This window comes from Lepidothrix coronata, unplaced genomic scaffold (assembly GCF_001604755.1).
Source record: "Lepidothrix coronata isolate B3197 unplaced genomic scaffold, Lepidothrix_coronata-1.0 Scaffold1, whole genome shotgun sequence".
In the NCBI taxonomy this organism is placed as follows: domain Eukaryota; kingdom Metazoa; phylum Chordata; class Aves; order Passeriformes; family Pipridae; genus Lepidothrix; species Lepidothrix coronata.
In genome coordinates this window covers 10,107,709-10,125,495 of record NW_016690181.1, presented here as the reverse complement: position 1 = coordinate 10,125,495, position 17,787 = coordinate 10,107,709, and the positions used below count along the sequence as shown (strand labels likewise).

The following is a 17,787-nucleotide window of genomic DNA, read 5'->3' as shown; positions in this document are numbered from 1 at the left end:
AGGCAGTGGCAGATGCAGAGGTAACAAATTTAAGAGGTCTTACAGCACAGGCACTCCCAATACACCCTGCAACAGGCTGTTATCTTTACTGCCAATTCAAGGCTAACATTAAACAAGAAGTGAAACAGTCTGAGGAACAAAACAGACTGACATTGTCTTCCTGGTAAACAGTAGAGTTGTTTCAATTATTTGGTCAAGGCTTGTTTTTTCACACCACCTACCCTTTTTCACTCATGCAGACAGGTTATTCCTGAATTGTTCCTCTGATACACTGGGAGGTGCCCAATTTCCTGCCTAAGTGTATGCACAACTAGATCACATTCCCTCATTCTTGTGCCAACAGTGCCATAGAAGTGTCTGAACTTTTATTTTGTCAAGAAATCTATCAACAGTGTTTGTATTTACAACCCCACGCCCATATGCCAGGTATGTATTCTGGCTACAAGTTTAGCTTGGGAACTACAGCTTCTCTTTCAGCTGTTCTGCAGTCAGTACTGAATCTTTTTCAAAAAAATCTTCAAAGCAACTCCAAAGTTATCACCTCCTTATATTCCATCCAGGCTGCACTTCCACACAGGAAGCACACAGAGCCAAGGAAGATTAACTCCAAATTGCTCAGGGCTCATCCATAAACACTTCTCTAGGATGGTGAATGATGGGAGTGAAGCATTGTGCCAGTCCAAACACTACTGGTATATAGGCTTGTTCTGCTGAAATAATAAACTCCCCAAACAAGCTACTTGGAACCACAGACAAAATTACAGTATGCAGACAAAAATCTTACGATCAAAATCAGAGTAACTGAAACGCCAGGAACACCAGCAAGGAACCAAAGGTCTTGCTATTTGTGAGTTTTCCTAACTCACTATGGGGGAGGAAAGAGCTGCCGTTATTTGCTTTATAAAACTCATCCAAGAGAGCCTAAATGTCTTCTCATGGAAGACAAGCAGCAAGACTGTCCTCAAAGAGGGCAGTTTCCAAGAGGTTAGGAAAGCCCTCAGGTAAGAAGTGCTGTTGCCATCTGGTCCAACAGGCCACGTGCATTCTGTTCCTGTGAAGGGAAAGCCAGTTTCTGAGTTGTATCTTACGGGTTTTCCCTTCAGCCTCCCTGTGAAACATCTCCTCCCTAACATGGTTAAATGGGGAATGATTCAAGTCAGGTTTAAAGGTGCTGAATATATTTTTAAGTGACCGTTTTTCAGATGGTCCCTTAAAAGATCTGTTGCTCTGCAGTACATGCGGGCAAGGAGCGTTGTTAAAGAAATCAAGATGAAGTCAGTATGTCTGCTGGACTTCTTTGGTTCTTGATAGGAAAATGAGTCCTCCTACAGAGGAGGAGGGACAATTACTAATCCAACTCCAATTCTCTTCTAGAAACACCATATTCCTTATGAAAGAGCCAAGCATGCAGGTTTATACAGATCAGCCAGGGCAAAAGGCAGATGCAAGACAAACAAAAGACACCTGCTATAGGACTAAAACCATTCAAAATAACTTTATAAACTCTGTCACATTTCTGCTTTGTACATCAGTTCAACCTTATCCCTCCGGCTTGTTACTGAAAATTCACGACGCTTGCTTTTTGTTTCACTGTTTCCTGAAAGGCAGACATGAAACCAGCCATCAGTGCATTATTTACACAAGTGCAACACAATCTCCCACCCCGAAATTAATTTTTTTCACTAACAAGATACTTCCAACGTAAATAAACACCACAGCTTGAGCAGTGTTTCTGAAGTCAGTTTATAAAGGTTAGGTCATTTCTGCAATCCCCACCTGCCAGAGCGACTAAAGCTTCGCTCACCATCCAACAGGCTAAAAATACAATATTTCAAGTATTAAATCAGAAATTTCTAAAGACAATCCATTGATAAATAAACACAAGGGAAACAGTATACAGCTTTCAATATACTGTAAGAAAAGTGGTGTCCAGTTTCAAACTTTAGCAAGACAAGTGCACAGCCCAAAAATGTGATCAAAGTAACCCTGAAAACTGTAGCAATCCGGGAGTCCCAAACATTAATCTCTTCTGTGTTTCCCCTCGAATTACTCTGCTGGTCTGAGGCATTTGATTGTTATGTAGTTCTACATCTGTAGGTAATCAAAAAAAAATCCTAAGTTCATTCCCATATGGAAACAATCCAAGAGAAGGTTCCATAGGTAAGTCCTGTTATAATCTTGTTTCTCTGCACTTTGTTTACAATGAGATGCAATTGCAAGTCTGTTATTCCCTTAGTGTCCACAGCTACGATAAGTTCAGTCCAAATCATGCTGGCTGTGGCTTGCTCTCAGTTTTCCACTTCACGTGTATCTTCACTATCAGTTTTCTTATGTTTCCTCATATGTTTGTATTTTTCCACATATGCCTTCACCAGATTAGCCACCTTCATAGGGTTGATCTCTCCACTTTTGCTGTGGCAGATCTGCAGGGGATTAAAGGGCATTCAGTCAATTACAGCAGTTCAGGCAGGCAAGAAGCAAGTGACAGACAGGACCTGAGATGCTGTCCAAGGGAACCAATTCCTGCACAGGCCCTCAAGTCTCATAGCAGTGTACATTAAGAAAACAAAGGTAAGAGGAATATTTTACTTCAAGCATTCCAGAAATGGCCCAGTGCTTATCTTCTGAGCACCAACTGAATACAGAGGCATCTCTGAAAACAGAATTATTCATTTTTACTACAGGCTTTTCCACCCATCCACCCAGTTTTACACCATAGGTGGTAACCAAGGAAGTGCTGATATCCCGTATTTCTGATAATTTTGAGGAAGCAATGCTCAGACTGAAAGAATTTGGCAGTTTTGAGGGCCTATCTTGAAATACAGGAGAAAGAACAAACCCTAAAAAGAACTTTATCCATGTTCAGAGAGGAGTTCACAGTGACTTCAGCAGCGATGGGTGTTGCTCAGCTCTCCTACAAACAACATGAGGTTCATATGGGTCACGTAGAAGATATGAAATTGCAGCCATTATCTCAGGAATTTTGATTTATGATGGAATTTCCCAGTGATGGCAAGAATGCAGAGCAAGGACAGTCTGCTAAGGTATCAGTTAATTGCCTTGACTGCAAGAGCATTACTTCCCCTTACAAGACAACATTTACCTGCTGATCAGGTCTTTTTTAGCCACAATCTGGTCAGCACTAAGATTTGGGACAGAAGTCAGTATCAGTAAAACTGCCAAGCCCTCTTTTAAGGTTCAGGGACACCACAGACGCTCAAGGAACTAATGCACAAAGTATTTTCTCACTTTATCAGAAACAGTTGACAATTCTAGCTGAAGTTGCTAGTGAGAGAGATTCAACCATTCTCACCCAAGGCATGTACCATGTAATATTTCACCTCAGGCAGCTCAAGCTTAGCAATGTTCTTGTTTCACCACAGGGCAGTAGGGTATGAGTCAGGGTCCAAAAATCTGCTACTCAGTTATGGCATGTAACTGCCAAAACCGGCACGTGCAATCCAAAGTACTGCCACTTATTTCATGACCTGCCCAGCTCCTCCTCTTGACTTTCTTTCCCTTGTGCCCTTACCTTTTGCACTGCTTTTCGAAGGATGCTCTTGTATTCCTCCTTTGTAATCTCCCTCTTCTGGTAAAACGGTTTGATGGCAAGTTTCACTTCTTCCACAGCCCTTTCCTGCATGTGAAGTTTCTTCATGTACTGCGGAGCAAAGAGAAGTTCATTACTTTGTGCTATCTTGGCAATGGCTTCTGACTGTATTTTTCTCAGAAATGCTCTAACAATGAAAATTCTCATTTCACAATTTCAACAATCCAAGTAATCACCTCAAAGTGCTTTCCTTTACTGTCAGTTGCAGTCTTGAAACAAATACCACTTTGCACTATGAGGAACCCTTGTTTTATGTGGCATTTATTCCGCGTCTTAAAGAATGTGTTTTAAGCAGGTGACTACAATGTCTACTTATTAATTTTGGTCTCGTCCTTGCCTTGCAACAGGTCTGAAGTAAACATACGTTCATGAAAAGACATCAGATTATAAAAGCAGCAAATCATGACTGCGAATATAAAGCTTCAGACAGCTCTAAAGTCAATCTGAAAATTGCAGAGTTGCCTATAAATTAATGATTACAAATGCCATCAAAACAAGTTCATAAAAACTGCTGCTCATAAATGGAGGCTTAGTGGAAAAAGCATCTTACTGTTTGGTTTTGTACTAGAAAGTAAAATAATGGGCTAAGAAGTTTTTGTTCTCATGTTAGCATCCACTATGCTTAGAGCAGATTGTCCATACAGCAAACCCAAAACTCAGCAGCAAGGGACTAGCACTGCAAAATCTCCAAAGTATATTACTATTTCTGCATTTTCAGTGCTAATAAACAAAAAGATACAGTCCTACCTCTATAAGATTGTTATGAGGACTGACATTGATTTCAAAGCTGGAGGGGAAAGGAAAAACCAGGTGTTTAGAGACATCTGGACATTCTGGTTTCTGGAAAGTACCTTCCAAGCACTCACACAAGAAGGTTTCAGAACTTTAAGAATGTATTTTAGATGCTTTAATCCCTCTAACTTCTTGTGATGAAGCAGTAGAAAGAAGAATCCTCAAATGGAATAAATCCCAAAAGAATTCAAGGAAAGGATTGCCTGCTGCTCCTGGGTTAGCATCATCAGGCACCAAAACCAACAGTGACAACAGGGCTGGGAAATTACAGTAGAGAAAGCTTTAAAATCCCCCAAATTAAAAAGTTCAAATAAACACCTCATTAATGTTACACATTTGCTACTTGGTGGCATTCACTCACTTCCTCATTTTTCATTTTATCCACTGGAGGTTTGGGTGCTTTGATCTTTTCTTCTGCATTTCCAACAGAAGCAGCTTGGACTCCTGGCTCGGATGCAGTAGCCAAGCTGCCTGGTTCTGGAGTGAGGCTCTGTCCTGCCACGCAGCCAAGCGCTGGAAGACTTCCCTGCATGATAAACTGGACCGTGGGCTGGCTGACCGGGGCGTAGGGGGGAAGGCTGGAGGGCAGAGGTGGCGTCAAAGGGATATTTTGACAGTACACCTGTGAAACAGATACCACTCTGTAAATGCTTGTGCTTACAAGACAGAACATCAGATCAGGATTTTCAGAGCACCAGGAGCTACCACCAGCCTCTCTTCACCTTTTAACTGGTGGACAGAACAAACTGATGGCTCAGACCAAGGCCACCAAGCCAATATTTACAGCCTGATCACAGTCAGGGAGAAACTCACAGCTGCTCAAACAGCACCATCTTTCTGCAAGTTACTGCTGAAAGTTACACGCAGAAGCTGCATGTATAGAGCAGAATTAAAAGAAAATACATTTCTTCAACTGTAAGGACCACCTGAGAGATTAAATGATTAGAGGATTGCTGAGGTGTATGGGCTATATGAAATGTACCACGCGCAGAGGAAGGCAAACTCTGCCATGAGAGGAGGGTGTTGCACAACGAAGGCACAGATGAGATGAGATGCCTTCCATGACACTTAGGTGCTGGAATAGGAACCAACCTGAGAGGAACCTAGATCAGGAAACATAGGCTCAGGAATCATATAATTGGTTGGAGGAGGCTCATTTAACTGCACCTGATTTAACGTTTGGTTCAAGTCCTCTGCTTTCCAGGCCCCTTCTTTTGCTCGCTGAAGTTTGTAAAATGGTATCCCTAGGTTCCCCAAGAGAAGAAAAAGGAAATATTTAAGAACAAAATAAAAATAATGTGTCAAAGAATTTAAAACCAATTATATTGTTTAAATAAAAAAGATCTAACAACAAAACTCGCTCTAAAAGTATTCTGTTTAGCAGTCATCCACATTTTAAAGCTTCTGATAATAGAGAACTTCTCATTCTCCCAGGGAACCACACAGGCAACTCTGTCAACACAAATAGCACAGGGTCCCAAGCCAAACTGTTTCTAGCAACTTTGGTTTAGCAGTACTCACAGGAGTGAGCTACAGAGATTTGTCATGCTCCTTGGTTCTGAGACACACTTATAACTTCTGAAGGCAAAACAGCCATTCTAGTTAACTGCAGAAAAGGTGGGACATGGGCTGCCAGTTCAGAGATCGGGCTGCAATACGCGCTTCATGGCCGAACAAGCTGCCTCTGGCTGGTTGAGCTGTGCTGACAGCACGTCCTCTCCAATTCATTAACACAACTCACCTCATGATTTCAACAAGCACAAAACGCCAGCTCTCAGGATTGGAAACCACAGGATCACCCCAGCTCAGATGACAGAGCTGTTACACTACAACCCTGGGTTGCTTCAACAGTCTGCTTCAACTGCTGTTTGTTTTCCAAAAGAGACTTACTTGGAGCTTTTCCAGTAGACAGTGTGCCGCTTTCTTCCTCTTGAAGATTCCACGTAACTCTTTTCACTGGTGCTTTTGATTTCAAGACAGGACCCTGAGGTACCACTTCCAGTTCAGGCTTAGTGAAATTACTCATTTTCTCATCTAACACAAGGCACTCCTCTTTAACCTCCCTCACACCATCTGTAATTTTGCTTTTGGACGAGCTTTGAATTTGTGCAACCTCATTTGGAACATGCATGATAACTTCCTTCTTTGGGGGTTGTTCCATCAGAGATGGACATAATGCAGTATTTTCAATTTTAACTGTAATCTCTAGGTTTGTATTGCTACAGCTACCGAGCACTGCTTGATCAGTACTACTCAATAATTCTGTTTCAGCAAAAGAATCCACGTTGCCAATTGGAACACAAATGTTTGTGATCTCTGGCACAGGGAATGCAGTTTCACTGGTCACTTCCTGACAGATGGGCTCCACCTTTATAGTTTCTTGGACCTCTCTCAGCTGAACTGGAGTCTCAGCCTGTATTTCCTCAAGTTGGACATTTGGTTCGATGGTTATGGAAAGCTCTTCTAGCACTAACTCCTCCTTTGGCTCTTGTTTGAGAGAATGGGGTTGCTCCAGACACCTGGTCAAATTTTCAACTGGAGGCTTTTGATCTTTTTCTGGTGGAGGAGGAAGCGAGGTCTCCTTTGATCTGTGTTTTCTCTCTTTGGAACGTGATCGCGATCGTGGTCTTTTTTCCTTTGATTTGCTGCTTTTGTGCTCCCAAGATCGAGATGCAGAACGAGACCGAGACCTCCACTTTCTCCTCTCCCGAGATCTGGATCTCGATCTCTTTCTGTCCCTTGACCTCAAACTACTGTCTTTATCATACCTCTCATAGCTTTTGTCTCTCCTGTGCTTCCGCCTTTTAGTCCTTTCAGTGCTGTTTGACCGGGAACGGTCCCTCCGCCTTGATCTTGATCGAGACCGTCTTTTCTTTTTTCTATTTTCATAAAACTCAGAAGTACTTCCAGGACTACCTGAACGTGACCTAGATTTCCTTCTCTCCCTAGACCAAGAAGTTTTTGCTTTTTTATCCTTCGTTTTATCCTTCATTTTCTTTTTTTTAGATCGTTCACGACTGCTAGAACGGTCAGTAGAAGACCTCTTCCTCTTGGATTTCAACGTGTGTGTTTTGCCGTGCTCTTCTCCACCTGACCAAGAGGTAGATCTGGAGCTTCGGTCCCTTGAGTGTGCTCTATCCCTAGACCCTGAACGCGATCTTTTGCGCTCTTTGACAAGTGCTTTTTTCCTTTTCATCTTCTTCTTGCTTCGGGAGCTGGAGTTTGAGCAGGATCTGGAACGTGATCGCCTCTCTGCTTGTTCTACCTTTTGGACTTTCTGCTGCCCATCACTCTTTGAGGGACTATCTGGTTCTAGTTTCACGTTAATATTAGGTCTCATCAATTCTTCAGCATTAAAGAACACGTTAGGCCCCTCTCTGCTTTCCTCCTTTAGACACTCTGTAGTAGAAATTTGCTTAACAGCAGATGAAGTGCAAGGACTTCTTAGAAAATCTTCCTCATCCATATTGTCTCGTTCCTCTGCATCAGAGATCTGTTCTACAATCCTGCTTTCTACTGTCACATCATCACGAGACTCTGTATTACCAGATGGTGCATCAGAGTCAGCCTCAGATCCAAATATATTTTCTACCCTGTAAGGGGTGAAACGACGGACAGTTTGAAATGTTTGAACTTTTGGATTGTCAATGGAAATAGTCCTGGTAATATTAGTCAGTGGGATCCCGGAGCCAAGCCTTTCAGGACTGCTGTTTGCTGAACTTGAGTCTGATCCTGTTGGCTCAAAGGGATCATATATTTCACTTTTGACCTGCTTTTTCTTAACTGAGAAAAGAGGTGAAGGACTTTCTTTCTGTTGCGCTTCATCATCCACAGGGCGGAAGGTGTTACAAAATCCTGGGTTAGACAGCCTGCTTGGATGTCCTGCATTTCCAGGAATATTGATTTTAAAACTCTCAAAAGAGCCTGGGCCTTTGCCCCTGGAAGTGCCCAGTAGTGACGAACTGCTATACACACCAGTATTGGCAGAAAAAGACACCCCGCTTGTACGTGTCTGCTGCTGACGTTCCTTGGAATTCGACTTCTGACTTTCCACCTTGCTACCCTTTCCCGGCTGATTAGTGCTCTCTTTACCAGTCAGCTGAGTTATACAGGAGCTGGGGATGTCACAGCTTTGGCTTCCTGTGGGTTCTGGCTCCACCTGCTTGTTGCTGGTTTCTTTTTTAATCTTTGGTATCCTGGGAAGCTCAAAGATGTCAATTCTCTTGGAAGGTGGTTTTAATGGCTGCCTCACAGTTACAGCTTTCGAGTCAGAATTCAAGTTACAGCTCAGGGGCTTTGAAGATGAGTCAGTGGGTGAAAAGTTTTTAGATCTTCCATTAAATCTGGGCACTTCACCTAACTTGGAGCCATGCCTGCTCAAAGTAGCTATATTCTGAGACTGAACAGACCTGGGTGTCATTGAATATTCTGATTTTACAGTTGCCTTTTCCGACGCAGTCTGTGCAGGGTTTGCTGCAGACTCAGTCCTGCTCAGTGAGGGTGAAGGCAACGAAAACAAGCTTGAGGAGAAGGGTCTGGTGTGAGTACTCAGCCCCGAGGAAACGGAAGGTCCAGCAATGGAGCTACTTGCTGTGGTCCCTGAGTGCACTGTACTTGGGTGGGTGTTATGCCCTGAACCATCATCCACTCTCGAGTCACTTGCTGATTTTCTGTGAAGCGGAACTACAGCACACAAACAGACAATTAAGCTTTTCAGTAGATATCTGGACATTTTCTGCCAACGTTAAAAGAAATACTAAGCTCATTATTTTAAGTTCCACTTTGATTTGCTAACATACCCCACAGTAATAAGGCAGTCCGATAGTTCTTTCATTCAGGTACTCATGGTATAGTGCCAGACAACCACATCTTTGAGGTAAACACTAATGTTTACAAAAGAAATTATTCTGTTTTGTAGATATCACCAGATAAACGCTTATTATCTTGCAGCTGGTGATTGACAAAAACTGACTATAACAGGGGACGCATGGGGTACTTATTTTAAAAACAAAGCTCTAAGTTTCAATTTGAAGGGATTCTTTTCAAATAATACCACGCCAAGGGAATACACAACTGGAGATCCTAGCACATATTTAGAGTTCTACTTCTGCAAAGAAACTTCTTGCCAAGGTCCTCCATGTTGCTTTTCAAACTGAAGTGCAGATCACAGGCATGGCAGCAATGCATAACACATGCCAGAAAAACTGGGTACTAAGATAATTCTAGACTATCCAGTCCTACATTTTTATAACAAAGCATGAAACCAGTTCTTTCAGTTCTTTTAAAAGAAGAAAACTATGTACTAAAACCAAAATCCTCCAGTAACATCTCAGCTCTGCAACTAAAACAGAGACAAGTAACAATATTTCAGAGCATCTGCCTTATAAGACAGATTACTGTTGGTAGTCACTGAATCTATCCTATGTATTCAAATGCTCAGTAAGTGTATCCCTGTGTTTGAAGCTATTGCAGCCTCTAGGATCAGGGCAGATGTGGATGAAACAAAGATGCTAACTGCACTATGAAGTGCCAAGTCCTTACCTGCCTTCTTCGCTGTCAGTGAACCATCTCTGTTGATGACCACATCTGAACTACTCATCATGAGAAAGCTCTGTCCAGACAGGATACTTCCCAACAGATCAGGCACAGGAGCAGCTTCTGCTTCTTGATCAGGACTCAAGGCAGGTACACTGCTTCTGCATGTTTCAGAGGGGTTATATTTCCTTTACTCTTACAGCACTTGTTCTATACACACACGTTACATTAAAAAGAAACCAAAGCCAAGGGCATAAACAGAGGTCAGCCAGGGAAGTCCACTACTAGTTTTGGCTTCACTAGACACATTCAGTCCCCATCTCTCTCTCTGACAAACAGAAGGTGAAGCTTTTATTGAATTCACACAAGACCACCACAAGATACGAAAGCCTGTAATCATACCCGAGACCTTTTGTTAACAAATGCTTTAAATCTTATTTAAGAATGGTGCTCACTGTACTGTGTATCAAGATTAACTTTCCCGTGCATTTAGTATGCATCTTTGAAGGATAAACCATTGTTCATCACTTCAGAGGTATCTCCATCCTAGCTGCTTCTCTCGCCCCTACAAAATCACAAACACAAGTGTATTCCTCAGGTCTACATTCCTATCTAAAAAAAAAATTACACAGCTTGAACCAGTGTTCAGCACCAGTAAAGCTACACAAGGTGCCACAGGTAGGGTACCTAAGAGCATGGCATAGAAGAAATTACACTGAAAAACAACAGCAATGGTGCCACACATGTGAAAGCACAAACACTTCCCTTCATGCTTTACTCAATCTTATGAAGACGGTCTAAGTTCTTGGTTCTTGAAATATGGACTGAAAAAGTTTGGGTGTTTCTGATGTTGGTATTTGGCTTTTTTGCTTTTCTTTCTTTGCATTTGTGTTGATGGGACTTGGGGGTTTGTTTTGTTCGAGTTTTCTAAAAAACAAACTTCCGAAGGGGTCAATAGGCCCAGCTCTTTCAGGGATCTATATTTCATTTCTGTATGACAACAAAGCAAGCTTTATTAACGTAATGTACACCAAAACCCCAGTAATAACATACAACAGAAAGACAAAATGGGAATGCTACAAGAATTGGCTGCTAAGGCCAGACCAGGAAATTCAGTGTAGTCCTGGCAAATCAAGCCTTCAGAAAAGCTGAATGTCAGCTAAACAGTTCTACCTTCTAAACAATATGCTACTCAAATAACTCGTAGGACATGGAAAGCGTCGTGAAAGGCCTCCTTCAGAATTGAGATAGGAAAGGTAGAGAAAATCTAAGTTATCATAGAAATACACTGCCTTAATCCTGAGAAACCAATCTTCACTGTAAGTCACATGCACTAGAGGACAGCCATGTAAACCTCTCATGCCACTAATCACTTAAGCTGAGCTCCCTTCATTTCTTTTCAGCTCTCTAAGCTTTGCAGTTGGTACCTGTCTCAGTGATTTTCCTCATTTGTTTTCTTCTTGTCATGCTCCTGGCTCCCTTTGTCTTACCCCTCAGTTCTGAAAATTCCCTGTGGCTGCCAGTGGGGGGCACCCAGGGCTCCCTGGCCTCAGCAGGTGCGTAACACACAGACATCTGTCAGACAGCAATGCTACTGGTAAACCGCAGGATCAAACAAAGAGTTTTTTCTCAATTTTCTGAGCTCCAACAAATGGCAAAGGAACTGGGTGAGGTGGGTACAGCCCTCAGCTTCTTTGGATGTGCAATTAGATTCCTTGGCCCTCTCAAAGAAGCAAGTGGCTTTTTAAAGGTTAATGAGACTGGGATTTAAAACATAGTAATGGAGTTACCAAACAAACACAAAACAGAAAGCAAGAAGAGTCAGATTAGGGTGGAAATACCAACTTTAAATTTCAGTGTAAATGTTAAAGGTAGGATGAAAGAATGTGTCCCCTTCAACATAAAAAAAGAATTTTTGCACAAATTGATGTGGTTATTTATCTACACTTGTGCAGGCATGCATGTACACACACACACACACACTCTTTTTGAAAGATAAGGAAAGGTAAGAAAAGGGTTAAATCAGGATGATCACTCAGTTTAGTCTTTCATTAGGGTCATTAGACAACTAAGAAAAATAGAAGTGAATAAAATAATAATGGATTTTTACCTGGGAAGTCCCACAGAAATGGGTCTAGCTACAGGACGGTGAGACCTCAGTGCCGACTGGGAGAGAACTCTCCTTTTGGCACTCACTGGTGAATCTGGATTTGCTGGAACCTCTTCATTACTGTGGTAAAACACACACACACAAACCCTGAAATTGTTGGAAATGTTTTTCACATCAAATTGATGAAGTAGATAATACTACTAGGACAGACACAGTTAGAGAGCATCGCTTGTTGTATTATGGTACATTGAAAAAATATCTGTGCAATGTACTTATTTTCTGTGGCTATATAAATAGAATAGCATAATTTAGCCAGCAGAGACTCAAATGTAGATTTTTATTTCTAAAATATTAAATGGACAATTTCCTTTTATGAAAGGTTCAAAAAGACTTGTTCAGTGGAAAATTAAATTTCACCAACAATAATTTCACTGTCCCCTCCCTAAAATTCAAAGTTTAAGAGTGACACAAACTATGGCATAGTAGGATATCTCCTCATTTTAAAGTGTCTAGAAGAGTGAAGATGAAGGAGAAACATGGAAGATTTCACAGGTCCATTTAATTCTATATTAAGTCAGTTTTCATTGTGAATCATATATGCTAGCTATCTTCATTTATAATAAATAAATAGAAAGTGATGGATCAGGATCAGACTCTTTCAGATTCTAGCCTTTCAATAACCCCAAAGATCTTATTAAAGGTTTCCATGAGGCTGATTATTTCAGCAGAACTCTTTAGAGAAACCTGATTCTTTAAAAGCTCAGTAACTCTACCCAGAAGGAAAGAAAGAACAGGCCAACATGTTATGATGAGTTGTGTATCCAAAGCTGCCTTCAGATGTGAGATCTACACTCTGCATGAAGTCACACGTACAAACAACATAACACTTGGTGAAATTATCAGGTCCCTTACCATAATCCAGAGATATCTTACCCTTCATAAGGATCCAACTCATATGGATCCCCAAACACAGACAGAGAAGCTGCTCCAATATCTGCTCTCATCAGACCAAGTGAGGGCTCCATGGGTTTGTACATGGAAGGAATTGAGGCCCCACGCACAGGTTTACTAAGACCAAGAGTTCTTGCAATACGGGAGCGAGTAGTAACCTCATTTTTCGCCTGCACAGATAAAGAGATTGGGTTATTTGTATGTTAGGGCAGGTATGTACCTTGCATTTAAAGCCCCAAATTCTTCATAGGCTGAGTCATCAGGTTACTGATGGAGAAGTGGTGTGCATTTATTATTTATATTTGTTTTAAAGCATTTATTAAACTTCTAACTATGGCCTGTATGTCCCTTCAAACAGATCTGCACGTATCAGATTTAAGTGACAAGATATATTAAGCTTCTAAAAATCTTTAATAATGTCAATTCAAAACTGCTGGTTCCTTATTAAAGGAGGACAGTTGTGTCTGTAGAAGGTAAACTCTAGTTAAGGTAGCTGATAACAAAAGTCAAGCTGGTGCAGAGTATTCGGTATAATTCACATGAGAACATTACCCAGAACTGAAAGGAATTTTGAAAGCCCTTATGGTTGATTAACTGGGTTTGCAGCAACACAGACACAAACATCCATAGCCTATTAAAAAGAGTAGGTAATGGTAATTTTAACTGAGCTTGCATCAGTACCAAGCAGACACCACATCTGAATGACAAGGCAGAACACAAAGCCTGCAGGACATGCTTTACAGTCTGATCCCAACAGCTCAGGTAACAGGATTTGTCAGCAAACCCAGCAGGCCTGCCTGGAAGTTGCAATTAATTTCCATGTACAGCATCTTTCTGGAGTACACTGGACACATCCTGCACGTACTCCCACCTCACAGAAAGGTGCCTTCTATGATGGTAAGATGGCATTTTTTCCAGCTGAATCCCATGTTATGGTGATACTGACTGGCAGAAACTCACATGTGATCTTACTCTTGTCTTTTTCCCCCTTCTCTTCTTTGTCAGACGCTTGCGTCTCTTCAGCTGTGTCCCCGAACTCTTCTTTCCAGCAGATTTTGTCTGAGTTCTTTTTCTGCCTCCTACTTTCTTCCGTCTACCTGATGGGACAAAAACCAAGGATCTGGCTAAGTGCTAGCACTGCATTTTACCCTGTACTTTCCTTCTCGTACCCCCATGACACACAAAGCAGCTCAAAGAGAATACAGTGTACCACGAACAGCAGAGCAGACTAAGTGACATAATTAGGATTTATTTAAAAACAACCTTCAAGACATGTGCTGGTTTAAAACTAAACCGTCTGAAGAAATGAATCCATCTCAAGAGAGGTTACAAGTCAGAGTTACAATTTACTAAAAAGATTACAATAAATACAATGACACAGAGAAACCCGGGTTTTAACCCACAAAACAGATGTATAACTCAGCATTCTGGGACAAGAACAGAACAGTGTTCGTTAACCCCTGTGCTGAGCACCACGTGGCCCCCCTGGGTGCAAAATAAAAGGAAAGGAAAACCTGTTGGTTGGCATAATGGTCACAGTTCCGTTGAAGTAATGACTGCAGTCTTGTCAAGAGTGGCAGTCCCAGTCCTGCCAAAGTTCTGGTCCTTCTCTGGATCCAACGAGTGGTACCAGAAGTCCCAAAACCCCAAGATTACATATGCTCAAATTTAGGTGGGAATGTCCAGTACCTCCCCAGGGTGGAGAGTTTCACAATGGGTGATTTAACTCTGTCAGTCATGGGATAGTTTTGGAATCTTTGATGGTCTAGGTCGCTGCAGGTGCCTATTATGCCAGTCCATTGTGGCCCATTAGCAGAGACAACCCCTCAGGCTGCGTGTGAAGCTGCTAATGCCTCCCCGGAGAAGAGTTATCACAGCTGAGTCATTAGGTGCCAGGTGTGCCCTGGGCAGCTGCTGCAAATAATTCATTATTAACAGTCCATCAGAAATGACATAGAGGGTGTAGAATACACAATTTTGGTTATACCCACATAGCGACAAACTGCTCCCAGCCCCTGTAACTAGGACAAGACACTTTTGGGCAGTGGTGGTATAGGAAAAGACAAAAATGCATGTGGGATGCTTCCCTAGCTGCACAGGTGTGGCAGCATACAGCAGATGCACAGTACTTTGTATGATTTGGGCTTTCCTGAGGTGCCTAATGTCCTTACCTGTTTTTCTTTTCTGCCTAGCCGGAGCCCGTGGTGTAAGAGGACGCTGGTAGACAGCTGTGTTTAGGCCTGCTACAACTGCCTCAATTGTTTCATCCAGAAGAGATGACATGAGGTACCTTGGCACGTGCTGCGTGGGGGATTAGAAGTTACATGATACAAAGGTCAGCAACAAGTTACTTATAAAAGCATTTGATGAAAAATGGATTTGAGATTCGAATAAGGAAACCCCTACCTTATCACCAAGCTGACAGTTAAGCAATTATGTCACTTTTCTCATCTATTGACTGACATATTAATGACCTTGCTCTTTGGCCTCTTTCAGAATTACAAGTCATGGCTAGTCTAACTCTTTAAATGAGAACAATCCCCAAGACTGACATTTCCTCAGTGAAAGAGTTCACCTAAGAACTTTCTCGGATTCACCTAACCAACCTCTGCCTCGTCACACAGACTGTGGGGAGCAAAGACTGAAAAGCCAACAAAGTACAGATCCACTGTCTTAAACATCTCATTCTTTAGGTCAAACTGACTTGTGAAACATGTCCAGAGGCGAGTCACCCTGCCAAAATATCACTTCATTGTCAGTAGCAGGGGTTTCTCCAACAAGTTTCAGATTCCTCTTCCTCTCTACACTCAAGGATGCACGCTCTCGGCTTCTCACTGTGCTTTGAGGACAACAGCTTACACACCCTCACCCAGTGGAATTAAGCTTCAGTCAACTCAAGGTATGAGCCAAAATAAGATGCACTTTTATTCAGAGACAAAGGCAATAAATAACAGTGCCTTTCTTGTTTGTAATCATCCCTGCACATTGAGAAGCAGAGCTAGGAACAGCCTCTTAAGTCCTGGGTTCCCAGGCTTACACTACTACGCAATGGTAAAGTCCCCGGGCACCACCTCTCTCACCTGCAGGAAACAGTTGCACACTATTTCTAAAACAACAGGTAGAGAAAGAAAGAAAAGTACCAGCAGTTCCCTTGCATAGTCTTTCACTTCAAACAACACTCTGCTCCCATTATTTTTTTTCAAAATATAGCCCCGATTACTCAGATATAATTACTTAACAACAATGCATCACATGATTCCTCGACATTTTCTACTTTATTAATTCTTCTAAAGCTAAAATTAAAAGGCCTGGGTTTTGAGACAGTGGGAGTTGGCAGTCAAATAAGATCACTCCGTTACACAGGACATAATGAATTTAATGACAGCTAGAGCACTCAGGGAACTCCTTAAATCCAGGGGAAAAACATGATAAAAACTTAAGGCAAGTTTGATCTTCGTTCATGGCATTTATTTCAACCTGTACTTAATACTGTAAGGAGGGATCTCAGGTATTTGGGATATTTTCTTGCACAGATTCTCTGGTACTGTTAAGGTGGCTGAAGTCACGCTGCCCCATTACTGAGGACACTAGCACCTGGGTTTTTTTTCTTCAACAAGAGGCTGAATTTCAGCTCATAGAAGCCTTGAAAATACTAAATTTTTCTCTTCCGTTGGGCTGAGGGATGGTCAACAAGTTCTACTGCTATGGGAAAAGAAGTAGAAGGACAAATAAAGAAATACACAACTGTCAAATAAACATGCTAAAGAAACAGATTTGATGCACAAACTGGGTATTAATAGCCACTGGGGAAAAAAAATACAATTTTGCTCACACCAGAGGTGATAAAAACACAGATTAAGAAAGGAAGCTACCGCAGCATTTAAAATAGAGAGTCTTGGCCATGTGCTGCACTCCATTTGCACATGTTCTACATCTCAGTTTAAAAGAACTCCATAACTACTACCCATTGTGCTACGGACAGTCAACATAGACAGCTGAGCTACTTAGGTGGGGATTTATCTCAGCTCTCCCACAAGGTTCTTCCAGATGCTCACTAGCAAACACCCCTGATTACCTGAATCCGCTGTGCCGTTGTTATCCGGTTCCGGTTCACTGTTGCCCGGACACGCTCGCTCTGCCGAGTCCTGGCTATAGCTCGGGTCCGGACATGAGGGCGTAGCCGACTGGTGGTGGGAACAACGTCTGCCATGAGAGCAGCCACCTCTTCTTCACTGACATGATCTGTATCTTGAAAGAAAAGATGCTGAGGTCACTTGTCTTTCTAGATGTGAAAACATTTAAAGAATTTCAGACCAAAAAAAAAAAAAAGAATTGTCCCTTATTCCCTTTCTTAAACCAATCACCTCCAAAGGAAGACACTACCCTCTCAAAACGAAATGAGCAGACAGGTACAGACTGTTACACAGTAAGATGCTTTTCTAGGTAACAGAAATTGCCGTTACCTTGGCAAACTGAGGTCAGTATACTGATAAACTCTTTCCAATGTAATACAAAGCAGTTGCATTAAGGTGCTGGGCTTGCCTCTGAATGCTTACAAGAAGCAGCTCCACAAATTGTAAACGCAGATGAAAATCTTCATAAACAAGATCCTCTAATCAGTCAAGAGTTCAGGTCAACTCTTATGGTTCAAGAGAGAACACTTATCAAAACAGTTGTTTAAAACAGATAAACCCAGGACATTAAACACCTCTTCAGAACAGCACATGCTTCCCATTTTCTAACTCAGGAGAAAAATATTTACTTTGAGTGGATACTACAAAACCCTTAC

General features: G+C 41.9%; 1 protein-coding gene across 4 annotated transcripts in view; it reads right to left on the bottom strand.

Moving 5' to 3' along the window:
• Positions 1-1,476: 1,476 nt before the first annotated feature.
• The window catches only part of PHRF1 (PHD and ring finger domains 1), a 31,270-nt gene continuing 14,959 nt past the window's right edge, over positions 1,477-17,787 (bottom strand). The window contains exons 8-18 of one of the 4 annotated variants that reach the window (XM_017811869.1): positions 17,074-17,246; positions 15,170-15,299; positions 13,959-14,095; positions 12,981-13,168; positions 12,048-12,167; positions 9,944-10,098; positions 6,293-9,085; positions 5,495-5,646; positions 4,764-5,024; positions 3,533-3,661; positions 1,477-2,423 (exon numbers count right to left, since the gene is read on the bottom strand). In XM_017811869.1, the coding sequence (XP_017667358.1) occupies positions 2,289-2,423; positions 3,533-3,661; positions 4,764-5,024; positions 5,495-5,646; positions 6,293-9,085; positions 9,944-10,098; positions 12,048-12,167; positions 12,981-13,168; positions 13,959-14,095; positions 15,170-15,299; positions 17,074-17,246 (4,373 nt within the window). In that variant the 3' untranslated portion in view covers positions 1,477-2,288. The remainder of the gene's footprint in view (positions 2,424-3,532; positions 3,662-4,763; positions 5,025-5,494; positions 5,647-6,292; positions 9,086-9,943; positions 10,099-12,047; positions 12,168-12,980; positions 13,169-13,958; positions 14,096-15,169; positions 15,300-17,073; positions 17,247-17,787) is intronic. The other 3 variants (XM_017811893.1, XM_017811884.1, XM_017811875.1) reach the window with 3 other exon arrangements.